At 50.3% G+C, this 26722-nt stretch overlaps 11 protein-coding genes across 11 annotated transcripts; 6 read left to right on the forward strand and 5 right to left on the reverse strand.

Annotated features, from left to right (window-relative positions):
- Window positions 1-151: 151 nt before the first annotated feature.
- Window positions 152-954, reverse strand: pup3 (proteasome core particle subunit beta 3; the record flags this gene model as incomplete). The annotated part of the gene is made up of 4 exons (XM_057151495.1): window positions 152-295; window positions 349-803; window positions 861-879; window positions 952-954. 4 exons carry the CDS (start codon window positions 952-954, stop codon window positions 152-154), a joined length of 621 nt encoding a protein of 206 aa, XP_057009300.1.
- Window positions 955-1329: 375 nt separating this feature from the next.
- Window positions 1330-2918, forward strand: N7473_005556 (putative UBX domain protein; the record flags this gene model as incomplete). The annotated part of the gene is made up of 2 exons (XM_057151496.1): window positions 1330-1466; window positions 1532-2918. 2 exons carry the CDS (start codon window positions 1330-1332, stop codon window positions 2916-2918), a joined length of 1524 nt encoding a protein of 507 aa, XP_057009301.1.
- Window positions 2919-3632: 714 nt separating this feature from the next.
- On the reverse strand, window positions 3633-8403 carry N7473_005557 (60S ribosomal eL36 domain-containing protein; the record flags this gene model as incomplete). The annotated part of the gene is made up of 12 exons (XM_057151497.1): window positions 3633-3716; window positions 4039-4055; window positions 4123-4291; window positions 4649-4831; window positions 5096-5821; window positions 5882-5994; window positions 6059-6824; window positions 6886-7162; window positions 7218-7558; window positions 7629-7802; window positions 7892-8167; window positions 8266-8403. The coding sequence occupies 12 exons, from the start codon at window positions 8401-8403 to the stop codon at window positions 3633-3635; spliced, it is 3264 nt and encodes a 1087-aa protein (XP_057009302.1).
- A 926-nt stretch (window positions 8404-9329) lies between these two features.
- Window positions 9330-10055, reverse strand: N7473_005558 (coiled-coil-helix-coiled-coil-helix domain-containing protein; the record flags this gene model as incomplete). The annotated part of the gene is made up of 4 exons (XM_057151498.1): window positions 9330-9365; window positions 9483-9510; window positions 9625-9732; window positions 9985-10055. The coding sequence occupies 4 exons, from the start codon at window positions 10053-10055 to the stop codon at window positions 9330-9332; spliced, it is 243 nt and encodes an 80-aa protein (XP_057009303.1).
- A 1897-nt stretch (window positions 10056-11952) lies between these two features.
- Window positions 11953-13895, forward strand: N7473_005559 (uncharacterized protein; the record flags this gene model as incomplete). The annotated part of the gene is made up of 4 exons (XM_057151499.1): window positions 11953-12252; window positions 12313-12432; window positions 12499-12591; window positions 12651-13895. Exons 1-4 carry the CDS (start codon window positions 12214-12216, stop codon window positions 13893-13895), a joined length of 1497 nt encoding a protein of 498 aa, XP_057009304.1. The 5' UTR covers window positions 11953-12213.
- A 741-nt stretch (window positions 13896-14636) lies between these two features.
- On the forward strand, window positions 14637-16722 carry N7473_005560 (S9 family peptidase; the record flags this gene model as incomplete). Its single annotated transcript, XM_057151500.1, has 3 exons — window positions 14637-14738; window positions 14792-15573; window positions 15627-16722. 3 exons carry the CDS (start codon window positions 14637-14639, stop codon window positions 16720-16722), a joined length of 1980 nt encoding a protein of 659 aa, XP_057009305.1.
- Window positions 16723-16825: 103 nt separating this feature from the next.
- Window positions 16826-18428, reverse strand: N7473_005561 (putative MFS multidrug transporter; the record flags this gene model as incomplete). Its single annotated transcript, XM_057151501.1, has 2 exons — window positions 16826-18225; window positions 18281-18428. The coding sequence occupies 2 exons, from the start codon at window positions 18426-18428 to the stop codon at window positions 16826-16828; spliced, it is 1548 nt and encodes a 515-aa protein (XP_057009306.1).
- Window positions 18429-18971: 543 nt separating this feature from the next.
- Window positions 18972-19659, forward strand: N7473_005562 (cysteine hydrolase family protein; the record flags this gene model as incomplete). The annotated part of the gene is made up of 3 exons (XM_057151502.1): window positions 18972-19001; window positions 19136-19390; window positions 19447-19659. 3 exons carry the CDS (start codon window positions 18972-18974, stop codon window positions 19657-19659), a joined length of 498 nt encoding a protein of 165 aa, XP_057009307.1.
- Window positions 19660-21293: 1634 nt separating this feature from the next.
- N7473_005563 (ribosomal RNA-processing protein RRP9) lies at window positions 21294-23309 on the reverse strand (the record flags this gene model as incomplete). Its single annotated transcript, XM_057151503.1, has 3 exons — window positions 22857-23309; window positions 22001-22795; window positions 21294-21968 (listed from the first exon to the last, which is right to left on the reverse strand). The coding sequence occupies exons 1-3, from the start codon at window positions 23223-23225 to the stop codon at window positions 21294-21296; spliced, it is 1839 nt and encodes a 612-aa protein (XP_057009308.1). The 5' UTR covers window positions 23226-23309.
- A 124-nt stretch (window positions 23310-23433) lies between these two features.
- Window positions 23434-24515, forward strand: pre1 (proteasome core particle subunit beta 4). Its single transcript, XM_057151504.1, has 5 exons — window positions 23434-23537; window positions 23598-23755; window positions 23839-24088; window positions 24155-24278; window positions 24336-24515. Coding segments are annotated over exons 1-5 (612 nt in total). The 5' UTR covers window positions 23434-23535; the 3' UTR covers window positions 24414-24515.
- A 244-nt stretch (window positions 24516-24759) lies between these two features.
- Window positions 24760-26631, forward strand: N7473_005565 (ubiquitin carboxyl-terminal hydrolase family protein; the record flags this gene model as incomplete). Its single annotated transcript, XM_057151505.1, has 2 exons — window positions 24760-25423; window positions 25478-26631. 2 exons carry the CDS (start codon window positions 24760-24762, stop codon window positions 26629-26631), a joined length of 1818 nt encoding a protein of 605 aa, XP_057009310.1.
- Window positions 26632-26722: the final 91 nt, after the last annotated feature.

A 26722-nucleotide genomic window follows, 5' to 3' on the forward strand; every position in this document is an offset into this window, starting at 1 on the left:
GCCCTCGCGTCACTGCTGTAGCATTTCGCCCATAGCTGACCGTCGATGGAAGCTCATCATTCAGTGGAGACCACAGACGCCGGAGTTTGCCCTCAGACCAACAAAATGCCCAATAATAACCGATTCGTACCCCTCGTGTCCATCCCTTTCTTTAATCTTGACGTCCCTTCAGTAGCCGCTGGGTGACCTTGTCCTTCTCTATAATGTACACCTGAGCGCCCCAACCAGAGAGGGCGTCTCGGTCGACGGCACTCAGTAGTGCTTGGGAGATGGTCTCGAAGAGGTCCTCGGGGCCCTAAATACCATATATTAGCTTGACAGAGGTGGATTCGAGTGGTAGACACATACAAGATCCGGCTCCCACAGACCCTCGCAGGTACCGAAGAGCTGGTCGCTCGCCGTTCCGCTGACAATGAAGTCCTTGGCGAAATCGATACACCCGATGCTGTCAAACCCGCAGATGAAGGGCTTTCCAGTTGTTGGGTTGATACCCGCCAGCACGGGACTGACAAAGAATGGACCGAAGCGCTTCTCGTACAACGATGAGCTGACCAGGTTGGCCAATGTCTGGGGGGCGATATGGCGCTCCTCGCGCAGGCGGTACATGTTGACCTTGTAGCGGAAGAGGTCCGAGACGGTGTTAACATCGGTTGCAAGGCCTGTCAGGCCGAGATAGGTGGAGGGAGCGTAGTTGAAGATCTTGGGGAAGTTGTTGGAGACGGTCAGGGCTTGCATGCCCAAGCGGAGGTCGCAGGCAATGGCGACGCAGTCCTTGCCTACCATGGCGACACAGGCACCACCATCTGAGTAAAGGTTAGTATATAGAGCGATTGGGAGTCACGGATTAAAGCTCATCATACTGATGTCGAAGGGGGAGCCCTGTTGATGGCAGGAGGTGGTTAGCTTGAGGTCCGGCAACAATGAACGGGGTCAAGGGACACATTTCCCTACCATGATTGCGGTTTTTCCTGATCAATCCAGTTGGCAAGAATTATTCTGAAGCTTCAGCAAAGATGAACCGATTGACAGGAAATGGTTGGGGAGGGAGGACGGGGGTGGTTGATGGGGGAAGGTGAGGAGATGACGGGGAGCTGTGAAGGACGCGAGAAAGCACCTAGCCAGAGCTCGGATGACGCCGCACCGCTGCCTATTCGGTTCGGCCTCGACCTTCGACTGCTTTCTTCCGCTCTCTTACCCCACGCTTTCGGTTTCTAATCCATTTAACCTTCACCCTCGTACATGGTCCTTTCAAATTCTCTTGAAAACGCAACAGCCTCGCCTTCCTACTCTTTTCCGTCCGGCTGAGAGCTTCATATATACATTACAATCATGAGCGCCCACGTCGTGGTGATCGACGCGACAGCCCGGCGGGCAACGATCAAGGCCACACCAGGCAAACACTTGACAGATATTCTACAAGAAGCTTGTTCAAAGCTTGGCTACAACGCTAGCCAATATGGCCTGAAGTATGTCACCATGAGCATACAGTTCCCCGTTAAGAAGCAACCAAACTGACGCTATTCTGCCCCAGACACAGCCGCAAACAACTAGACCTCTCTCTTTCCTTCCGCCTCTCCGGCCTCAGCTCCGGGGCAAAGCTAGAGCTTGTTCAGCTATCTCGCTCTCCTTCTATTGTCACGGTCGCGCTACAACTTCCCGAATCAGAGGCTCGCGGGGCTCCAAACGGGCGCATATTGGACAAGTTCCCAAGCTCGACTACGTTATGGCTGGTATTGCGCAAGTTTGAGGCTGGAGTAGCAGGCAGTGGCCCAGCTAGGAATCTCACTGCGCGCGGTGTTCCCTCCACTACTACTGGCAACTCTGGTGCTGGGCGGCTATTCTACGAGATCCCCGTTCTCCAGGTCTTGGGGCGCGAGCTCTCAAGCTTCACGGACCTTCAGAAAACACTTGCTCAACTGGGATTCAATAGTGGAAATGTGCTCATGCGACTAAGTTTCCGGCGGACAGAGGAGCCTCTGGAAGAAGCAATGACGAAGATTGCTGAATACTTCACGTCATCCGAGGACGAGATCCCAGCTGCAAAGCCAGGCCAGGCCTCCGCTCCTCCTACTGGAGAGGGGACCCTTGGTGAGCTCCAAGACCAGGCAGCCATACTTACACCGCCGGGGGCCATTGATGGACAGGCTGTTCCTGGCGCTACTGGGCAGGAGCTTGCAAGCTCCGTCTCCGAGCAAGCTACGCCAACATTAACTGCTGGTCGTGCCGTCACAGTCTTTTCCCCTCCCACTAGCGATACACCGTCCTCCGCCCAAATAACCCATAACGAAGAAGACTACATTCCCTCCGTTGAGCATGCAAAAGCTCATCAGCGGCTTCTCAACGAAGCCTCGCGCAACAAACGCCTCCTCACAGATGCCGAAATCGCCGCGAAGGCTGCAGCGGAAGAAGCGCGCCGGTCAGAGGTTCGCCAGGTAGACGTGAAAGTCCGCTTCCCGGATCAGAGTCAGGTGGTCGCCAAATTCGGGCCTAGAGACTCCGGATTGACACTTTACGGATTCGTTCGCAGTTGTCTTGCGCCTCCATTCTCCGCAGAGAAGTTCACTTTGAATGTTTTCTCTAGCCCGAATGCTGTTCGATCGGCGCATGCAAATACAATCCCCGAGTCAGATCAGTCACTATTGATCAAGGACCTTGGCCTGGCCGGGCGAGTACTGGTCAATTTCTCGTGGTCTGATATGTCCACCGCTACTGAGCGCCGATCGAACCTCCTGCGTCCAGAGCTACGCAGCCAGGCTCAAGAACTCAAGGTCGAGCAGCCCCCCGAGCTGGTAGAGGAGACCTCTGCTTCTGCGTCGACAAAGACAGAACCAACTGGTGCTCACGATGGGGGCAAGCCTGGCGGAGCTCGGAAGCCTGGTGCCATGCCCAAGTGGCTTAAGCTGCCCGGGAAGAAATGATTCAAGGTCAACGATGCATCTTTGCAAATGAATGATAGAGCTGGATGAATGATTATGACTTTGGAATTCAAGCCCTTCTTTCTGGAACTCTAGAACAGACATCTTGATAGATTTTATGCTGAATATGGTTTTCATGACCACCCCAACCGCCTTGCAGGACATGGAAAAATCCAATTTGCCCGCTCAGTGTAGAACTCCAAACCTTAACTACACAAGTTTGAACATCTAGTGGTCACGTTCAAGCCGTACTTAACTGATCCGCCCTGGTGGTCGCCTGCCAGGGCCTGGGTCCGTAAGAAAATCGGCAGAAGAGCCATCCTAGATAATAGCTGCAAATAGTACTACCACCACCAAGTGACAGATCCCAGTGGATCTACACAGTCATGCCCTCCTCTATTCGGCAACAACGGACTCCCCAGTTCTACGATCAAGGCACAGCATATGAAGGTATTGAACAAGATTTGTTTTCATTATGGTTTCGCTTCCGATAAACAGGGAAGGGATTCCACTTTTGCCATCCCCATGCATCCACCGATAAGCCACACAGAAAACCCCATATTCCGATTCGAAGCCATATGCTGAATGGCGGCCCGTAGGTATGATCACATCAGACCTGCCAGACTTCGACCATATTTTTCTTTCGTGTTCCCTTGCGCGCGCCAGGTATTCGAGTCGTTAACCGATAGAGAAAAAAAATAACGGAGTTTGGTGCATTTAGTGACCGGTGGTACGGCGGGCCTCGGCGATGACCTTCTGCATGTCCTCAACCTTTCTCTTGCCGCGGACGAAGGTACCGAGCTAGAAAGAAAGATGTTAGCTTTTGGTTCGGGAAAGATCGACGTTTTGTATGCTCGTCGGTTGGATCAGCGTTGGTGCTTGGGACACAGGCCTTGGTCCTTGGAGGTAGAGGGATGATCAAGTGAATGAGCCAATGCAATAGACCATTCCGGACGAGCATTTTCGTTCAGATGGAAAAGTCTTCATGCAAAGGCAAATTTGTTAGATCACACCCCGGAGCCTCCGCAATCCAAAGCCGAGTCTGCAAAGCATGACAGAAATCCAACGAGTCCGACGGCGGGCATATAGTTTCAACGGGGGAAGATGAATTCGGTAGACATACGCGCTTCTTAGCGAGCTCTGTAAATGGAATTAGCACATTGCCTCTCGGAGCGAAATTTTCAAATTGAAGATTCGGGGTACTTACTGCGGGCACGCTTGTCCTGGGCATTGCGGAGCAACTCAATCACACGGCGCTCATAGGGGGCAAGGCCGACGACCTCGCGAGCGATCTCGCGGACGAACGCAGTGCGGCGGGAAGACTTGCCCTTGGAACGGCTGATCTTGTTCTTGGGGGTGTTAAGGGGAGTGGTTTTCTATAATATCCAAGTCAGTTTGACTATCCCATAAATTGTCGGCTGCCGTGTTGTCGCCCAGGGTGCTCTGTTGGTTTCGGTGCGTGAATTCGAGGTGTGCTTCGTGTTCGAGATTTCCAGGTCCGGATGTTCTTCAAATTGATTTCGTCGCATGATTCTTGTCGGGTTCAACTCCTGTCTTTTCCTTCTCTTCCGTGGAATTTGCGTAGATGTTCTCATAACACTTTTGCGATTTGCGGTGTATTTCTGGTGGTCGAATGGACCTTGAACACGACTGGGCTCGACTCGAAAAAACGGACCGAAAACAGCAGAGACCCGGGACAACGACGACGAAAGAAGTATTGGAGATGAACGTACGTGGCCCTTGTTGGTGCCGACCACGATACCGGTGCGTTCCTGCGCCATTTGGACGGTTGGTGACTGAGGGGATTGGCGGAGTTGTCGAGGAAAGGGAATGAAGAAAGTCTTGTGGAAATCCCCTAATGCTTCGGGAACCGCACAACTGCGGGTCTTGGCACGGGCGTTGGTGCGTAGGCGAAACTTTAGGGCTTAGGGCAAGTTAAGTTACTCTATGGGGTTAGTAGGCATGTGACCCACCCGCTGGGTTGTACTGTAGTTTACAGTATTGGCCCAAGGCATGAATCTTATCTTTTGATCACGTGGTATGTATATGAGCTGGGCTTCGTTAACTTCTATGGTCATCTACCTTCTGGTAAGGTTGCTTTTTCTCTGTAAATCACATCGCTGTTATACAGCCGAGTGCCCTATTTGCATGCATCATAGTTTCACTCCCATCACACCAACTAGAGCCTCCTCCCAACTCTCCATCAAAGCACCACAGAACACTTCGACGTTAGATGGGTCCAATGTAGTCTCCAAAACGTCTTGGACCTCCTTCTCGGACTTCGCAGACTGGTCACCCTGAATGACAAGGTCAACCAATGACGTCAGCACACCTGATGCTGAAACGCGCTGCTTCAAAGCTCGTGTGTTTGACCGAACCAGTTCATAGATCTCAGATACGAGTATAGAGAGTCGTTCCACGCGCTCTTTTGGTAGCTTTGCAGACTTCGCTCCCTTTTTAACGGCCAGCGCGAGCAGCTGTGACAGCGCCTTGATTGTCTCAAGAAGGACAAAAGTACTGTGAAGATATTTCCAGGTAGGTCCAGCAGGAGTATCAGCCTCGAGGAACACGGCCGTGGAGGCGATGAGCTGGGAGGTTGCGGTCTCGCTGAGAGTGAGATCCTTCTTCTTCGATTCCAAGAAGTCCCCAACGCGACCAAGAGCAGCGTCAACTTGCTCCGAAGCTGTCAGCTTGGAACCAGCCATGAATGTGGCCACTCTAAGCAGATCCGTGTGGATCTTCACTGACTCTTTCTCTGCGGCAGTCTGATCATTCTCAGTCTCGGAGATGGACAAGCTCTCAAGAGAGGGCAGGTCCATCTCTGGACTCAGTGGCCTTTGCAGGGAAATGCCCTTCAAGATGCTGAAAAGCTGGTCTGTGATTCGGGCTGAAGCCAGCCAGTTGGTCTAGGGGTGCATTAGCTCATTTCTCGTAAACTCAGGCGTAATCATAATTCGCGCACTTACCCGTGGGAGAGGTCCCAGGCGCATTCGCTCTTCGAAGCTGGGCTTTCCTGGGTATTCACAGGACATGAAAGCGCCAAATTTCCGTGAATCAACGACTGGTGAGCTATCCCGGGCTATGGCATCTATCAGTAAGCAGGCCAAAGACGAAAAAGGTTCGCAACTTGACGGTGAACTCACCAAGCTCATCATAACGGGTCATCGGATCGCCCCCAGCAAGTCGCTGAATGCGGCGTGCATCGAGGGCATACATGCGGCGGTTTATACTCTTAGACAAGCATCTCCGAAGCTCGATGATCTCCTCGGTATTCACATAGGATCCCTCATCCAGACCCGCGGTCCGGTACCTCATAGTGTTAACCTCAGAGTTCCGGAAGAAATTGAGACCCTGGACAAAGGCTGAAAGAGGATCGAAATCCTTATACTCCGCGCCGTCCACCGGTGGCGCAGAATGAGGGTGGACCGTAGAAAGGCGCGTGAAGAGAACATGAGCTACAGAGTCATACTGGATCTGCTTGACGGACAACTTGCTGAAAGTGCTCAAGGCAAGGGATCCAGCACCGAGGAGGAGGTATACTCGGACTAGAAGAAGGAGCGCCTCGTAGTTGTGGGGCGAGTCACGGCAGAGGCGTTCCAGAATACCTGCGGCGCGAATGAGAGCAGTACCTGGAATCTGGGCCTCCTTTTCGCCCATTTCGGTAGGCTGAAGGAGACACATGGCTGCGAGAATGCAGAGATCATCAATGGGCTGGCTTTCGATGGTAGATGACGCTCCTTGCGCGCCACCTGTGGACTTCTTGGCTTTGCCCTCCTCGTAAGCGGTCTGGTAAAGCTTGAGACAGCGAGCGACAAGATCATCGATCTTCTGCTGGGAAGGCTTGCTCTCCGGTCCTGATATATTCAGACAGTAATCCAGTTTTAGAGCATTGATCATGGGAACAGACCCCTGGGTACCTGTTAGTACGTAGGCAAAGAGAGACGGAGATAGTTCGCCCAGGATTACTTACCTTCCCTTCTACAACATGGTTTTCCAGGATGTAATTTAGCATCTTGGCCAGGCCTTCCTTGTTAGGACCTATAATCCTTCGAATATCACTGAAGGCGTACAATTTATGAATGTGGTTGTCGATGTATCTCTGGCAGGCCGGAAGCAAGTCATCCTTGGCTATTTCCCCGTTGCTGATCCCGCAGATCATCGCATCAAGGTAAGCTAAAGCTGCGTTACGAGACTTGGGGCTGGATGCCATGAATGTTTCCGCAAAATTCGCCGACTCGGTCGCAGTTCTATCGAGCAAAAGGTCAGTTGGGTCTCAGCATTGCAAGATTTCAATAAACCAACCCAGGAGTGTTCGAATGCTTTGTTCCCTGAACCAACAAATTCCAGATACTCCAATCATCAAGCTCACGGAGAGCTTTGAGTTTCTCCTTGTCATCAGGAACTGTGTAAAGCTCTCTCACGAAGGAGATTCCCTCCTCCCACATCTTGCTAGAGCTCAGATTGTGCGATTTATAACCAAGGAAGGCAGTATCGTTTTGCACAATTCGAGACTTGAGGCCAAGATTTTCGCTGTCCAGAATTTTCACAATTTCGGCGTTTCGTCCCTGAGCTTCGTAGATCTTGATGAGCAGGCGCAGTTCTTCGGATGTCTGGATAGCTCGAGGAGGGCTCAATAACTGTGACTGTACGGCGCAAAAAGTCAGTTATATGCCCTGCCAAGTCTTGGATATCGATGTTTGGCGAAAGACTTACGGCCTCTGGGACATCAGCGGCAGCCTTCGAAATCATACGGTACGCCAGAGTGCCAAACAGCTTTCGATCAGTCTCCGAACTGGCATCGTCTATCGCAATCATGTGGCTGAGGAAGATAGCCCAGAAATAGTACTTCCGATCCTTGGGGAAGTTCTTTTGAAGGCTCATGGCAGCCTAAGACTCAAGAGCAATCACTTGTCAGCAAATCACGGTGGAATCTCCGGTGCAGATTGACAATCGTCCGAATTCTCAGATATACGGACCTTCTGAGCAGACTTCCAATCGTTACTCTCGAAGGCATAGGTAAACCAACGACCTTGAATCTCCAGGTCCTGGGGTTTCGCCTTCGCTGCCCTTTCCCATAGATTGCTCCTTGTCGCATCTTGCCCATCTAGCTTCTGCAAAGTCTTGAACAAGATGTCGAGGGTATCAATGTCGGTAATAGGCGGTTCCACTTTGCATAACTCGAGTGTCTCGGCAATACCGCGCTTGTGGTGGGCTTCATCCGCATGGCGCCAGAGGATATGCGCTTTCCAGGCCTATGCAAGCGACAGTCAGCGAAGCTCGGGTTGTGCGGTATGTAGAGAGCACAGAATGGGTACAGGTGCCCAATTTATTGCGGCCTTGATCCACTTACTTTCAGGAAGGGTGTATCCTCGCCCTTCTTCATACGCTTCTCGATCAGCTGCAGGGCCTGCTTCAGATTCTGCCCGTCAATGGCATCTTGGATCTGGTTGTTGCGGCGGAGGAATACCGCGTCGTTGATAGGCGCCATGGTGAAGAGCTACCCTCGGACCAAATTGTCACCTAAAGACCCAGATGGCTTGTTTCTCGTCTCCTGCGCCAAGCACAGAACACGGGCAATCTTCGGACGAGCTGGGGAATCGAGTGCTGGTCTTTGTGGTTTTTTGGCGGGGAAGCAATTCGATTGGAAGGCGGTGAGAGTTGGGGGGTCGAGGTGATGCGCGCCAATGACGTGCAGCGCCCGAGGTTCATCTATCGTCCCCACAAGTCCTGGAGTTCCAATTCATCGCGGGCAGTTTCTATCCATCTCTATCTTTTAATAACATTGGTAGTATTTATAGAGCACCGTATCCATTTGGCTGAACTTCTTTTTACAGAAGATCTTCGTCCTGGATGAACGGGTACGCCTACATACTCACACCAAGATACAAGGACTACAAAGTGAGTCTGGATAAATATATTTCAAATAACATCCATAAGTGTGTCCTACTCAGCTTCGCGCTGTGGACCAAAAAATGTGTCTACGATGAAATACATGCTTTAGATATAACTCTAACTTGCACCGGAGTAGGTAGCAAGGGAAACACAGTAAGATAGTGGCCCAGGGTAGGTGCCATGCAGGATGCATGCGAGGAAAAGATAAAAAGCAGACAACCATAGTAGGTAAATAGTATACAGCCTCAAATTGCTATCGAGGATTGACAAAAATAATAACAGCGCGCCAAGGCCCTTGAAACCGGTGGCCAGATTAAGATCAAAAAATGTAAAAAAAGAGATGCGCGGCTTATTGTAACAGAATTCCCTGTTTTAGCAACTACCTTCCCATCCGGGCGGATTAGGTGCTTCTTGCAGGCTGACGTCTGGAGATGGAAGCCAGAAGAGTAGTCTCGATGATGTGTGCTCCATGGAAATGTTGGATCAACGGGCTACACGAAGCACCGTTAAATTTTAAGCGGATCATTTTGACTGAGGAGCTGCCTTCTTTTGGTTGAGCTGCACAAGCTGTTAGCCATCCATTTGTTCAGAAAATGAAAACTTTTGCCAGTAAAGATCCTAGAATGCACAGAAACGCAGCCCAGGTTAGGTCCATGACACCAGAAAGTCACTCACCCAGTTCTTCTTACAGTCCCGATAAGCCCTGTGGGAAAATTGCTTGTTAGTCAACGTTATCTAGGCGAGTTGAGCACTCAAGTAGATCGAAAACAAGCTGTGTGGATCTCAGAAAAATCGAAAATAGAAGAGATGGCCATACTGGAAGTAGTCGCCGCACATCTCGCGATCAAAGCCATTGCGCTTCATGCATTTTAGACTCCGGTCCGCGAAGTCCTGGCACGGATCGTAGTATTCGCTGGCCGTTTTACTAGCGTCCACATGTTAGCCGCCCTTCCTGGAAAAGATGATTTGTAGAACAAAAATGAACCGAGTATGGCGATAGAGCCATGAAGTAAGGGTGTCCTTTTCAATTGCGTTTGGCCCTCTTGTAGCCATGTGGATTACAGCTTAGGTGAGGCTGGTACCACCGTATGGAGTGGTACCTTCGAAAAACAGCCAAAGATATATCAAATGGCCCATGCAAGTCCGATAATCAAGGACGAAAGGACTACAAACTTACTGTGAGAACTTCCGCTCAGCCTTCTCCCAGGCCTTGTCATGGTGTTCATCCTGGACGGTGCCGGCCGGCATTGGTGTGATATGTTTGGTAGAAATAAAATGAGCTCACGAGACCAACGGGAACACACGACAGGTGAAGTAATTCGTGGGTCAATATTAACACACGGGAGTGATTTTGAGATAACTTGGAGGTTGATTGAAGATCGGAAGGTCGGTGTTGCTCCGGCAAGAATTGGGGACGATCAGCAGGGCAGTCTTGGCGCGGAGATGACTGGCCATCGGGTTCTGATTGGTCCGCCTCCGTCTGTCCAAAAACACCAATTAAACCTATGTACTCCTCTAACAAAATGTATTGATTGGGACTTCTAAACAGTGAATTTGTAAATTTTGTAAATATATGTGTTATCTTCCTATTAGTGCTTTTAAGCTCGATCAATTTACCCAGATTCGAAATATTTCTTAGGAATAAATAGCCTTTCTGTGTATTAAGTAAAGGTTTGATCCTCGACTGGAGGTCTAGCTAGATAGACTTGAACGCCTCATCTTTCAAGTATGTCATGCCACTCTTCGTTTGTATCAGTACGGTCTGCGCGTGAAAACCCCGAGAAATGCCTAATTACAGTCAGCTGTTGACATTCGCACTCAAGGACAAATAGAGCCTACATATTGCCAATGCCCTTATCGTATATAATCTTAGACATGGTTGCCATGCTCGGGAGGTAACCATGTTTCTTCAGTTTGGTGATTTCCATATCAATTAAAACCACATCGGGCAGAGATCTCTGAGAATTACGGAAAGGTTCACGAATTCTATCACGGATCGCTTGGCGTGACTTAAGATCTAACTCCCAGAATTCTTCTTTGCTTAGAGGCTCACTGGGGACTTTATCCTAGATCACGTAAGTGATATAACCTCCCGGACTGATACTATCCTCACCTTGCTTTCCCTCTTGGTAAGCAAGGAGGTCAGGGACAAAATCGCATTCCAAGCCAAGGCGTTTGACCACAAAATTCAGCTCTGATAGCCTCTGTGGACCCCTAGTAACCGGGGCTCAATGCAGAAACCTGGTCATGCAAGAAATAAGCCCAACGCGACGACTGCAGCTAGTAAGCAGGAGACACCAGCGACAGCCAACTGTGTTGCGGCATTTTTTTTGTCCTTGGGGCAATGGTCTGGGGGTCTATGCCACGGCATCTGCGGGCTGTGACGGAGGCCTCGATACTTGCAACCGCGGTTTTGTCGATATGGACCCTACAAGGATCCGGTGTGGGCGTGGGCGTGGAGTTCGCCACCACCGGAGGGGAATACTCAAATAAGATTTAGATACTCCATCTACTGCCGGAGGCCTATGTATAAATCGTGTTCCTGCAACTGATCTTGATATTTTTCTACCTGTCTTCGTACACGTCTAGGTATCTGTGTATCTGTCATACGCTTTCTTTGTTAAATAACTAAAACTTAGCAAATTATATTCGATTGTAAAAAAAGTTCGATGTCTGCCGTCTTCAATTCGATTCAATTCCTTTTCAACAATAGACATGAGTAGACTGGATTTTTTTGCATAAGAGTGCACGGTAGAGAAACCGTGATATTTCCTGTTGTGGGTGATCCGGCACTCAGTCCCAAATATTTCCTAAATAGGCTATATGGAAAACAGGTGCTTTCTGCGCCAGTGACAACTTGCTCCCGTAATGTAATCAGGCCGAAGAAACTGAATGTTGACTAGAAGTGCCAGATAATAAGAGAAAATTTCGACTTTAGCACCTACTAACCTTGACTGGGACTGTGTTGTGATGACCTTGCGTGTAGTAACAAGTCACATGCGCCATTCCATAATGGCAGTCGGGATCCGCAGGGCTTAGGTACTGGTGGTCCTTTGGAACTAACTAATGGTCGATTATATAATCTCATGCCTGAGGCCTTCAACGACAAACACCTTTGCCCTGGCTTTGTGAGCATCTGTCTCTCTCAGTTTCAATCGGCATTCCACTTCTTGTGCCTTTACACTTACGCTCAGATATACCTCGGACTTTCGAATCTTCTGTCGTTGTGGCTTTTTCGTGCACCCCCATCAACCGCCTTGCCACATCCTCAGGAACTTTTTCATCTGACCCCCACCGCATCTCCCGGGTTTCGCGCCCCCGCGCCTCACGACTTCCAACGCGATTTTATTAATACTCGAGCGCTCTCTCCACAACTGAAGACACCCCGTCATTTCCCCTGGCCAACATGGCGGGTGGCGATGGTTCCGAAGCAGAGCCATCAGGGGTGAGAGCCCGACGATCCCCACCAGGGCGCCGCGCAGGACCTATACTGACGCATTCGCAGCTTGTCAATACACTTCAAGGGCATGTGGATGACATCCGAGCCCGCTTGCAATGTGGAATCTGTATCAGACCCCTCTACGAGCCCTTTAGCCTGGCCTGCGGACACACCTTCTGTTACACCGTGAGTGGCCACCCCTGCAACTCTTTGTCTATCTTCGGTGGAGAAACCCCTTCTAATCTCTCATAGTGCCTTACACAATGGTTCAGTGGCGGAAGATCGAAGCGAACCTGTCCGGATTGCCGGGCCCCCGTCAAGTCTCAGCCTGCGCCGGCTTATCTGGTAAGTGAGCACGCATCCAAAATCGGGTCCCACCACGCTCTAACACGTCATTTCTCTAGATTCGAGAGATTGTACACATGTTCACGAGTCGAGCAGAGTTATTGGATAAGGGGGAAACTACCCACGAGCATTTAACCAACCGGTCTGCAGAATCGGAGAAACTGGACCAAGACAAAGCAAACACACACCCACAGACCGGCGGCCTGTTCGGAGGACTCTTTAAGCCCAAAGCTCCTGCATTGAAACCCCTTGTTGATGTGGATGATGGAGTAATGCGATGTCCACACTGCCAGTGGGAGCTTGAAGAAGATGCATGTGGGGGGTGTGGATGGGTCTATCGACCGGATGAAGACAGAACCGACTACACTGAATCCGATGACGATGACTACGATGACGAGACCGATTATGACTCGATGTTTGATGGAGAAGATCCCGAAGACGACGAATTTGGGGGCATTGATGATGATGATAGTGCTTGGGGGGCTTACGGCGCTTACGGCACACCATTCCTTTTCGCGGAGAGAGAATCAGCTGCTGCTATCTTTGGTCCTCTCGCCCATGCTTTGGGAGATCATGTCTACCACCCGCAGGCTTGGGGACCTGGTCCCGGACATCACCAGGTTTATTACGATGACGAGGAGGAAGAAGATGAGGAGGAAGATGACTACGACGAGATGGACTCGTTTATTGATGACGAGGAGCGTCAGAACGGCGTGCAATACGACTCCGATCATTCAACCGTTGTCGGCGGCAACGTCCCTATGAGCCGTGCTTCTCCAACTCGGAGGCAAGGACGACCCGTCGTGAATCTCGACTCCTCGGATGTTGAATCAAGCGACCCCGAGGAAGGTGACACTGGTGGTGTGGCGTTTAGCGAAGGTTGGAATGCTCATCCCACTGAAGAAGGGCCATCGAGTAGCTCTCAATCTCAATATCATGACACACGCTCGTCTCCAGTGGCGTCCTCTCTCGTTGATGATGAAGCGTCAGAAGACGAAGACGACGATTCTGACGAAGACGAGGACGAGGATGGGCATGACAATGACGATTCGGACGATGATGATGAGGAGGAAGAAGAACCTCTTGTCAGCCGTGCGCGTTACCACCAGCGACTCGAAGTGCCTGCATCGAGTGATGGGAGTGAAGTAACAGAGAGCCCATCGCCAAGGCTTATGAGGCCTCCCAGGCACACGGGGTCTTCGGCCCACAACGCAATCACCATCGCCGACTCTGATGAAGAGCAACCCGTTGGTCCTGTACGACGAGCGGCCCAAAGGCGGCGCGCGCGGTTCTCCCCTTACTGAACACCGCCGTGCAGTCATTCGCATCGTCCGTGTTTTCTTCCTTATCTGACATTTTTCGGCGTTATCTCGTCGCGTTTTCAAAAGCGTGGCGCTCTGGATCGGATAGAAAATTTGCTGCGCGCTTTTCATGTCTCTACGCGCCCCTTTGTCTGATTTCAAGGGGGCTTATCTCTCCCTCTTTGACTGGCCTAGTGCCTCGTGGCTTCTCTGGCGCCTCTTTAAACTCTGCTTGACTTCCTCGGGTCCACCATTCTTCCTGCAAATACCCCCATCTTTTGTTTGATTTCTTTTTCCCTTGGCAACGCACGAAGTATCTCAGTGTTTGCGCCTTTTATCAAATTTCTCTGGTTGTGAGATCATAGCGAGCGAGGTGGTATCCTAGGCGCATGCATGCTTTTCTCTTCTTCAAGGGCTTATTCTAGTCTAGTCTCCTGGCTCCGGGCTTCTACCAGGGACATCCAAAATTTAGCGTGATGCAATCAATAATTCCTTCTTTTCGCACAGCTATCCCAATGCGAATCCTGTAGGTGAGAAATAAGGCCTCCCACCCAATGGAACGCAAAATGCAAAAAGGGTTGCCTTCAGTATGCAGGCGGATGCTGGTGGGTGACTCATCAAAATGAGACATCCAGCGGGGCACGAAGCGACAACATCGACTATAAAGAAGCACTGCAACTCCGTTCCATCTATGAATTTTCAGCAGCATTGATAACAGTTCTTTTCTCTTGAAGACTCCTCAACATGAGTTCCCCTCAGACTGCGCCTTATGGCCATTGGAAGAGTCCCTTGACCGCGGAGGGCCTGGCAACATGTAGTATCATGCTAAACGAGGTGGCCGTTGATGTTAGTACAAAGTCATGACTATTTGAACAAAACCCCAGACTGACAATCAACAGGAATCCACCGGTGCAATTTACTCGGTCGAATGCCGACCTGTTGAGGACGGCCGTTCTGCCATCGTGCAGCATCTCAATGGGGAATCCAAAGACGTCCTCCCGAAAGACCTCAGTGCGCTCGCATCTGTGCAAGAGCTTGGAGGTGGATCTATCTCAATGAGACCCGATGGGAAGATCTTACTCTCGGACGAAGACACTTGCAATATCTATCTGTTGGACCCAACATCAGCTCAAGCCACGCTAGTTCAACCAGCCGAGGAGGGCATCCGCTATGCAGACTTTTCCAGTCACCCGGCGAACCCGCGATGGATCATTGCAATCAAGGAGGATCACCGAGAGGCAACTCCAGAAACTCAGGCAACCCACGTCCATAATACGCTAGTGGCAATTGATATTGAGGCTGATCCAAAGGAGTCTGCCAAAGAAGTGACGATCGCACAGGGTGACGATTTCTATTCTCATCCTAAATTTGACCCTTCTGGGAAGTATGTTTCCTGGATTCAGTGGAGTCATCCAGACATGCCTTGGACAGGAACTGTGCTCCACATAGCGGAGTGGAAAGATGGTTCCTTGGAAAATGTCACGCGTATCGCGGGGGAAGCACAAAAAGAGAGTATTGCTCAACCGAAATGGGGTCTTGACGGAAAACTGTACTTTGCAAGTGACAGCACCGGTTTCTGGCAGTTGTATTCATACAACCCGGAAGATGCCCGGGTACTTGCTTTGAAGTTCAAGGGAATGGAGAAGTCAGACTTTGCAGTCGCCGAGTGGGAGCTTGGAAGGTGTGTGCCAATCCACAACGGATTCATCTCATACAATACTAACCAAGTCAAAGCGCAACATACACATCGCTGGATGAAAAGACTATAGTCGCCACGGTGATCACTCATGCTACCAGTAAGGTGGTCCTGATTGATACTGCCACTTCAACCACTCGCGATCTCGACCTTCCTTACGTGGATATTAATACAATTTGTCGCATCTCGCCAACCAGCTTTGCAGTCGTTGGGTCTTCCAAAACTTCGCCCCAGGAACTGGCGCTAGTCTCGTTCAATTCCTCATTCGAGATAACCCGGACAGTCCTTACTTCTACCGCATCGTTCGAATTGGCACCAGAATTCGTTTCAATTGCTACGGACTACACTGCTCCTCAAAAGCATGGTCCACTGACTGATGGCGAAGTGCACATGTTTTACTTCGCCCCTCGAAACCCTGACTTCCAGGCTGATGAAAACACCCTTCCTCCTCTCCTAACCTATGTGCACGGAGGTCCGAATGGTGCCGTCACTCCGGCTCTAGACCTCGAAATCCAATACTGGACTACCCGTGGTTTTGCTGTCTGCGCTGTCAACTACACGGGCTCCGTCGGATTCGGCCGAGAATATCGCGAACGTTTGTCCGGCTATTGGGGCCTTGTGGACGTGGGAGACGCAGTCAGCGCGGTCGAATTCCTCGTAGAGAAGGGTTTGGTCGACAAGTCTCGGGTTGGAGTGTATGGTGGAAGTGCCGGAGGCTACTTGACACTCCGTGCTCTCCACATGTACCCAGAGACATGGGCAGCGGGAATTAGTAATTATGGCATTAGTGATGTCAAGGCTCTGCAGGCGGATTCTTACAAATTCGAGAGTCAAGATGTGGACCGATTGCTTCTCAGCAAAACCAAGCCCGAGGATAGAGAAGCGGTACTCAAGGACCGCAGTCCATGTTATTTTGCAGAGCAGATTACGGCGCCGTTGTTGCTGTTGCAAGGAACGGAGGATATGGTGGTTCCGATTGCACAAGCGCGGATGATGGCCGATGCTATGCATTCGAAGGGACGGGTGGCCGAGGTCGTTGAGTTTGAGGGTGAGGGTCACGGATGGCATGGACAAAAGGCTATCTTCGAGTCTTACAGTCGAGAGGAAGAGTGGTGGAAGCGTTATCTAGCCTGAACATTCCAAGAAAGAATTTGATGCATCTCCGAAATGGAACAAAGTGATGTACAATTTTTATCATGTGAATCTATGAATATTAACCATCACTGCGATCTAAGTTCTAATGTTGCTTATTGTGAAACCTCAGGTGCTCTCTCTGCTCTTTCCTCCATCCAGCAGCGAATCGCCATTGAATGAGGGGACCAATTAGCGCGACAACTTGCACCGCAACGCAGACTGTGAATGCTGGCCCAACTCCAATCTTGTTGATCAGTGGAATCACGAAACTTGTACCGCCAGCTGCGAACAAGCACCTGGCAAGATTAAGGCTTGCACTCGCGGCGGCACTTCGATCATGAAACACATCCACAAGGTAGGTCATAATGACAGATTGAGTGGAAACTGCTGTCCAACCTGTGATGAAGGTCGAGATAATAGGAACGGCAATATGAACATGATTCGGATATTGAATGGTCCAACCCAAAAGAAGAATTGACAGGCATTGTAGGCCAGAGAAAAGGGGCACAAGTCGAAGTCGAGCTTTCTCGAGGGGAAAGTCCTCCTGGCTGGCAGGGGTATGGGTGGTAGTGCCCCTAGATTCAACATCACGAGAAGGTGATTGAAGCTCGAAGCTAGCTTTGACTTTGCGATAATCAAAATCGAGAATTTTGCCTGTGATCAAAGTGCCAACCATAGAGCCGACACCGTTTGCAATGAACGTCAGGCCGATTTGGATCTCTGTCAAACCATAGCGAGTCTTGAACAAGGAAGACATGGCGGTAATGCTCATCTGCCAGACTGCGTAGTAAATAGCCAAGAAGACGATGATTGGGCATGCATGTTTGGTGATCAAAAATTTGAAGGGCCCGAGAACATCGATCTGTTTTCTGGCGCCAAGCTGCGGTGGTTCTGTATCATGATTCCAATCGACCTTGGAAAGTCTCTGATAGATATCCAGGGGATACCGAACCATCAAGTTGGACGGTAACAGACTTCCATTGGCAACAAGTGACCGAAGCGTCTCCGGCAGGAGCAGAAGTAGCAAGATAAGGAAAACACCACTATAGATGGTCAAAAACCAAAAGATCGATCTCCAACCAAGAGAACCAGCAATAGCACCACCAATCACCGGTCCCACAGCAACTGGAACAAGCAACCCAGCCTGGAAGATACCCATGAAGCCTCCTCGATCAGCACGAGTTGTGACATCACCAATCACACCAGATCCTATGGCAATAGTGCTTGCGCTCCCAGTACTTTGCAGACATCTGAGCACAATCAGAGTAGCATAGTTTTTGGTTTCTGCTAGTCCGATACATGCACCGAGGAAGACGAGGAAGGTACATGCATATGCGATTCGACGGCCCTTGACGTCAGACACTGGGCCCCAGAAACTGGGGGCGATGCCTTGGAAGATGAGATATGATGTGACAGTGAGGTTCACGAGTTCCAGTGATACATTGAGGTCATCGGCAATTGTTGGCAGGGCTGGGAAGTAGATGTTGGATGCAAAACCTGAGACTTTCAAACGATTAGCGTCGAGTTCTGTCCATTCTGCATACTACCGAGGACTTACATGTTGCAGCAAATGATACAATAAAGACAATCAGCCATCTTTGACGCTTGTCAAATATCGTGAAAGGTGGCTTTGGATGAGATGACGCTGGCTTTGGTGAAGCATGTGCGTCGCCTTCGAAGGGTTGATTGTCCTCCTTCGTTGACATGATCAGTTAATTCAGTGTTGAATTGAATGGGAATTGGGGGATTATGGAGGCTTTTATTAGAAGACTTTGCCTTTAAGATGGGCTTAATGGGCGGCCCTGACCTCAATTATAAACCGGGCACGCATTTGGACAATGTCAACATTTAGGAGTTGAGCTGGTGGCGTCGGAGTTGAGGAGCGGAGTTGACGAAGCAAACAGAGAGAAATCTTATTGAGACCTACCACTTAGTTTTGGGATGAACGATCGCACAGAGGTCACGATACTGAATTTTGAAATGATCCAAAGAGCGCTGTCTCGACATTGTATCCCCAAGGAATGCTCTCTGGTGCTCAATTTGAAAATGCTCATTCAAATCAACGATTAACCCTTTCGGAGCTGAGAGCCTCAACTCCGTTGGGACCCACTTTTATGCGGGCCTTGGAATAGTGGCATCACGAACTATAGAAGCATTCGAGCCTTGATATCCTTAAGTTTCGCCCCCTAGTTCACTGAGGATGCCTCCTTCTACCTTCCAATATTATATTTCTATTACTACCAGTCACTATGTCTACCCAAGAGGCTTCAGACTCAACCGTGAGCTTCGGTCAAATCTATGCTATCCTCAATCTCGACTGGATGCCTTTACTTATAAACGCTGTCGCTGAAACAACAGAAGGCAAACTTGGATCAACAACTATATTCAATAAAATGATGCCGTTCATCGCAAGAGCCGTCGCCCTCTTACCATCTTCACGACCCTCGCTTTCAACCGCGGGCAACTAGAGCTAGAAGAGAATAAGCCTTTCGCGAAGTTGATCGCACCATTTGGCTCCTGCGAGGAGGGATCTCCTAATCTTGGCATCGACCCGCGGTTTAAACTCGATGAAAGGGATATCGTCCTTCGAAAGACCAGATGGGCTACTACCACTAGTAATAACTTGGAGCAAATCCTGAGGGCGCAGGATATTGATACTGTTGTCATTGTATGTGAAATGAGAGCTTGTTATATGGATTTAACTGACATTGGTGTTTGTTTTAGTCTGGACTGACTCTCTCAGGGGTCGTAATGGCTACCGTCTATCGACTTTTCGATCTCGATTGCAACATCTACGTAATTGCAGACAACGTGTTAGAACTCCCTCTCGACCAAAATAAGGCTTTCTCGAAGGTCATGCTTGAAACTCTTCTTCCGAGAATGAACGTTGGGGTCATTTCTCTTGCTGAAGCACCCGAAGCAATTGATGAGATCTGAATTCTATTGGAGTAAAGTCTTGATTTGATCCATCAATGCACTAGGACATGGGAAATAATGATGAGTCTGTTCAAGTATTCAGTTTTCCATAATCAACTGTGTGTACAACTTGTGACTGCGAAGAGCATTGTTCCAAAGTCGTCCATATTCTCAAGCCATTGGTTCACTCTATCATGTCTGTCAGCAATGCCAGCATCGCTCAGACCCGGAGGTAAGGGCCAAAGTTCATCAATAGTGAGATATTGCTTCGTCCATTCTGTCAGATGAACATTGTACTCCTTTTCCCACTGGCTTCGACCTTGTGCCTGCCACAAGAGTTTGTTTGCCGGGGCGGGAAGTCCTCGTAACTCCGTACCAAGAAACGTGGGAAGATTCTCCTGTGAGGAGAGTATGCTGTCGAAAAGGTACATCACATAGAGTGTGCGTCTTTTCGATTCAGTGACAATCCATTCTTCCCATCTGGGACGTGTATGGTGTCTGTCGGCCGCGCAGATAAGGCCTCGACGAGAAGTAGAACATGCTAGTTCTTGTAGATTCATCATCGCTTCACGGAAAAATGCACTAGAGCCTTGGCTGAGCCGGAAAAATAGCACCAGTGCATACATCAGATATGCCTGATAGGCGGCTAGAAGAGCCATATTATCGTATTTTTCTCGTGTCGCTGCTATACTCTCCATTTCTCGCTGAAGAACGAGAGCTGCAGTATTTTCAGTGCCCGGCAAGGGATGCTCGCTTATTCTTATTAGACTCAAGCAAGTATTCAATGGTAAACTGGATTGTTGGTCGTTCATTTGTGTGGGATGAATGAATGGGGGTATACCCCGCCCACGGGATGCACTGGCAGCATACGAGTTCAAGATTCGCCGAATATAGTTCGTGACGGCGACAGGATAGGACTTGATGGTTTGCCCCGGACCAGGAATGTAGGGATTTAACCAGCGATTGCTAATATCCTCAATATTGATGGGACAAAGCAAGTCAAGGTGCCCAAAGTTGAGACAGGTTTCGCCCAGAACATCTGCACTGACTGCTGGAAGCACGTCCTGGCGAGGACTGGGAAATGATATGCTTGTCCCATGGTTTGGGCTATAGACGCTATCAACCTGCGTTTGGCTACCAGGGGATTCACCGGAGCTCGCAGACGCTTTGGGATAGACACATGAGAGACCTCGTTTGGCGCATCTTGCGCAGGGGGTTTGGCGATCACACTTTGCCTTCGAAAGCGAACATGTATCGCATGATTTTTGTCGAGATGCAGAATATCTTGAGGTGTTCATGGTGTCATAATGCCGGCAGTTATGACAATATGCCCGTATTGTTGAAGGTCGCAAGTCGAACGCCCAAAGAAGCAGGATCAAGATGACGGCGTCTCACGTGATCTATATATAGATCATAAATTAACAAGAATGATGGGTAATATACGGCGTAAGTTAAGCATTAGCTACGGAGATCATGTATGATTCAAAGTGTCATATAAAAATAATCTTTTGGTGATTGATGATATGTAAAAATTTCTCATCAATATGTATGCATGAAAGTAGAATACAAAACCCCCAACTCCTACTCCTACTCCCAAAACCACGTCGTGCCACGCGCTGAAGAACAATTCATCAAGCCTGGGAGCTTGAAAACTTCTATACATCGGTTTCCACAATAGCATCAGTGGAAGTGAACGGAACCTCAAAGACAACAGCCCCATTGCGGCCATCAGAAGTGCTGCCCTGATCATAGTTATTGGCGTAGCACTTCCATCTGGCCAAACGGTGCTCCTTGCTGACTGCAGCTACGATGCACAGGCCTCGAGCTTCAGGCGCTGAATCTTTCTGAGACTTGGATGAAGGTTTCGTGGATGAGGAAGTGTGAGCATTCTCGGGACGACGCTCAAACACAGCAATGCCGTTAATCACACCCTTGATCAACGGCTGGGGCTCTTGCGTCTCGTTCTCAAGCTTCTTCTCGACTTCCATGTCATCGGGATCAGGGGTCGTGTCCAGAGCAAGAGCAGTGTTGAGCTGTTTTGACGGCGTATCGGGAGCAGCTCGGCCTAGAGAGCCTGCACCCACTGGACCCAGGGGAATGATTGTCCTCTTATCGTCCGAGATACGCCACGCCCGAATCCAGCCATCCCAACTGCCACTAAGGACAACATCAGTGCCTGGAAGAGTTGCGAGGGCGGTGATCCAGCGAGGCATACGCCGCATGTGACGAGCATTGCGAGCAGAAGTCTCCGGATCGACTTCAGGGGAGAGTTCATCCAATGGAGGGATAGGATCCAGGCCGTGGGCCAAGGGGATCGTGTGAAGAGGCTTCTTTTTGTGCATTGACCACAGCGAGATGGAACCCGAGTCGGAACCTGTGACGAAGTGATTGGGGGAAGGGGAGCAATGCAATCAATGTTGCTCTCGATGTAGGGTGCCTTCTTAGATGCACCACCACGGAACACAAGCTGCGACTCCTCCACGACCTTCCACAACCTGGCTGTGCGGTCCCGGGCACCAACTGAAACACACTGATCAATCGTCATGGCTGCGACTGAGGTGACGTGGTCCTGGTGACCGAAAAGAGTCTCGACATAGGCGTGGCCAGCGCCACTGATAGACCATGTCTTCAAGGTACGATCATACGAGCCAGAGAAAAGCTGTTCTCCAGAGCTCATAGTGGAGATGTGGCGTGCAAATGCTAGACTGCTGACAGAGTCGCGGTGCTGTGAGAAAGTCTTCATGGGGGTCAAGGTCTCGGCATCCCAAATGACCAAACGGTTATCGGCACCACCAGTAGCCACGAATTTGCCTGAGGGTGAGACAGCGACTGACAGAATACTGCCAGTATGTCCGGACTCCTCACCTGTCTCGGCAATCTTGCGCACACCCCGAGCATACTTAACCCGCTTGGGCTTTCTGCGCTGCGGACGAGGAGGGCGTGTCGAGGATCCTTTTGTTTCAGAGGTCGTCGGTGCGCTTGGTGTGGCCAATTCCCACTTAATCAGAGTCTTATCCTTCGAAACAGTGTAGGCGTAAGGCGGATGAACGGCGATTGAAGTAGTTGACTGGGTATCGGAGCGGAAAAATGAATGAGACGGTTCAGAGAAAGATAGATGGGAAGCAATTTGCCGGAAAGCGCGTCCTTTGAACTCGTCCTAGATAACGATTATAATTAGCCTCTGGAGCCTTGCCAGATCTAGGTCAATGTCCACATACCACGTCCTCCTTCAACCTCTCGGCAATCAAATCTCGGTCGATTTCGGCGGCGTCGAAACCGACTGTATCTTCGACGTCCTCTCGAATGTTGTCCAGGTATCGCTCAGCGAGTTTTAATCTCCGGTCTGCGGCTGTTTCGCCGTCATCAGAGTCTGATTCAGACTCTTCGCCAGATCCCACGGACCCCAATGCGCCTTCGTCATCGTCCAAGTCACTTCCAGAGATAGAATCATCTCGTTCACGGGCTCGGCGACCCCCTGCGGCGTCATTTTTGGCATCGACGCCTCTCTTTTTAGTTGCTGGAGCGGCGGCGCGATCGTCTCTCTTGCGCTTGCGCTGAGAAGCGGGAACGGTAAAGAAGGAAGACATGGTGACCTCCAAGGGAAGACCTCCAATGTAAATTCCTAATTAATTGTGTATGCGGGATGCACCTAGCAAAAGTCGTCGTCGTCGTCGCGGTCTCAGGACTTGCGGCGGAGACAACTTTTTTTTCGGAGAAAAAGGCGCTAAGCGGCGGCTGAGTCAGCAGGGTAGCTGAGAGCTCTCTATCCCCAGTCCAGGCGTCAAGCTCGCCGCGCGGTCATCAACCATCAACCAACCTTCCCGTTTTCCCACCTCGCCTTCATTCTCTTCACTTCTTCCTTTTTCTTGTCGATTTCAAAGTTGGCTTATAGCAAAGATGTAAGCCTACTATAACTATCACTCATTCAGTCGAGCTACATTCGCTAACAGGCCATGCAGGGAGGTTCTCTTGGGCATCACTGGTAAGGACTTCGTCATTATGGCCGCATCCAAGGCCATAATGCGAGGACCTACGATCATCAAAGCCGAGGACGACAAGACGCGGCAGCTCAACAAGAACACATTGATGGCGTTCAGCGGAGAAGCGGGTGACACCGGTGAGTAGCTTATGTCTAGCAAACTCTCCTCCAGCAATCGACTCCGCAAGATGGTAGAGGTTCTGACAATCAACCCCCTTTAGTGCAATTTGCCGAGTTCGTCCAAGCCAACGTTCAACTGTACTCGATGCGTAACGATACGGAGCTCAATCCCGCCGCCGTTGCCAACTTTGTGCGAGGAGAGCTGGCCCGGAGCTTGCGGTCACGAAGCCCCTACACAGTCAACCTGCTTCTTGGAGGCATAGATCCGACCACACAGACACCCCATCTTTACTGGATTGACTATCTGGCCTCGCTTGCGTCCGTACCATATGCTGCCCACGGATATGCCCAGTATGTTGCGTCCCTCGCGTGACCTCGAATCATCCTAGCTTGGGTTCCCCATGCTAATGTATACAGATACTACTGCCTTTCCCTCTTGGACAAGCACCACAACCCGAACATCGACCTCGAGCAAGGCATGAAGCTCCTGGGCATGTGCACAGATGAGCTCAAGCGGCGGTTGCCGATCGATTACAAGGGTGTATGTACATCAGCGGCCCGCTTCGCATGGTGATTAGCTAACCCTCTATCCCCATAGGTTCTTGTAAAGATCATTACGAAAGATGGTGTGAAGGAAGTTGACTTCGATAACGACAAGATCGTTCGGAGTGCTTAATGGACGACATGCTCAAGCGTTTGTTGTATCATATCCTATGACGTTTTACCCTTGATGACAGGATAATTGAAATTGGTTGGCGTGTTCAAAGCTGTAGACGTGAGACTCTGCATTCGTATTTTCGTTCGTTATTCGTAGAATTTCCTGATGATAATCTCTTGAGACCCCAGCACGAGACCATGAGATGATAACAAAAGTAATGGTGGTGCTGTTGCATGTATTTCAGGCGGCTCTCGGGGGTCCACTTCAGCCTGTTTGACGTGTTTGCATCCCTCCAAGCTTGTCGCGCGGAACTGAAGAGCAACTCCAGCATCTCATTTTCTTTAAGACTTCGCCCTCCGCCACAATGTCAAAAAGACCAGCCGAGCTGCCTCTGGAAGAGAACTATCCCGGGTCACCTGCCTCGAAAAAGGCACGGGTCGAGGATGACACCGAAGCCGATTCCCGCAACGGCAGCGCGCCTGCGCAACAACTGAACGACCAGGAGGTGGGCGCAGACAGGTGCAACGGTGCAGATATGTCAAGAGCTGCGGAGCCAGAAGACCAGGAGCTGCAGGGTGGGATGAAAGATCTTTCAGAGTCTTCCGATATCGACGAAGAGGTCTCCGCCCTTAGTGCGCCCAAACGACAGGCTCAGCCCATGGAAGGCTACGACGACCTCTATCTTGACACTGTCAACCGCGGCGTGTTGGATTTCGATTTCGAGAAGCTCTGTTCGGTCAGCCTCTCGAACATCAATGTATATGCCTGCCTCGTCTGTGGCAAATATTTCCAAGGTCGCGGACCCAAGTCGCACGCATATTTCCATTCCCTCGAAGACAACCACCATGTCTATATCAATATGGGAACGAAAAAGGTCTATGTCTTGCCGGAGGGATATGAGGTCAAGAGCAAGAGTTTGGAGGATATCAAATATGTGGTCGATCCCGTTTTCACAAAATCGGAGGTCGTAAAGTTGGATAAGGAAGTCCATGACGCCTGGGACCTCTCGGGGACAAGGTACAGACCAGGTAAGACAAACCCACTGTCACCGATGAGACATGTTCGTATACTTATTCGTGAAGGATTTGTCGGTATGAATAATATCAAGGCCAACGACTACCTGAACGTTGTCGTCCAGCTTTTGGCGCATGTTCATCCTATCCGAAACTTCTTCCTTCTTCACGAATTCCCGACACCAGGTACTCCTGAACTCGCCCTCCGCTTTAGTACTCTTGTGCGCAAGCTCTGGAATCCCAAGGCATTCAGGTCTCATGTTTCACCACACGAACTGCTACAAGAGATTGCAATGCGCTCATCGAAACGCTTCACCCTCAGCCAACAGTCCGACCCTGTGGAGTTCCTATCCTGGTTCCTGAACAATCTCCATCTCTCTCTAGGCGGATCCAAAAAGCCCTCTTCCACACCCACGAGTGTCGTTCAAGCTGCCTTCCAGGGTCAGCTTCGCATCGAAAGTCAGGCTATCACCGCTCACTCCGATACCCAAAACGCTCGCCTGGTGTTCACAGAATCTGGTGACATCAAAAGTCAGGTCACGCCCTTCCAAATCCTCACACTCGACCTTCCTCCAACTCCACTCTTCCAATCGGCAAACCGGGAGTCCATCATTCCACAGGTGCCTTTGACCACTCTACTGAACAAGTATAACGGCCGCGAGGCTTCCGAAAAGATGGCGCATCGTGTCCGACACCGCCTCCTTCATCCTCTCCCACCCTACCTCTTTTTCCATATCAAGCGTTTCAGCAAGAACCGCTTCGTTAGCGAGCGTAACCCTACTATTGTTACTTTCCCCTCCCCACGTTCCCTCGACATGTCACCGTATGTCGAGCCCAACCCATCTATCTGCCCACCCAGTGAGCCCATTCTCTACGATCTCGTTGCCAACATCATCCTTGACCCGTCTCTCGCCGCACCTGGTGCCACCGAAGATGCAGCTGATAAGGGTGTGAACGCTGCTTCTGGTGCTGGTGGCTCCTCGTCCGGAGCAGGTGCTGCCACGGAGAAGGTGTCTTGGCTTGTCCAGCTACACGATAAGGCCGTATCCGCAGAAAACGCACGCCATACCGGTGGTGCGGAGCAGCAGCAACGCAACGCGGAGTGGCTTGAGGTCCAGGATCTTTTCGTCAAGCGTGCTGAGACAGAGACTTTGTTCACACGCGAGGGCTACTTGATGGTCTGGGAACGGAGAAAAGCTCCTGCACAGAAGGCGAAAAAGTAATATATCGATTTATTCATACTTGAAGGAGTCACGTTGGATGATTGTGTCAAATAGGGGTTTTCAAGGGGGCGTTTTATTTTGTTTCCATCTA

The sequence above is a fragment of the Penicillium subrubescens genome, assembly GCF_028828155.1.
Source record: "Penicillium subrubescens strain IBT 31985 chromosome Unknown utg000004l_segment0_segment0, whole genome shotgun sequence".
Classification (NCBI taxonomy): domain Eukaryota; kingdom Fungi; phylum Ascomycota; class Eurotiomycetes; order Eurotiales; family Aspergillaceae; genus Penicillium; species Penicillium subrubescens.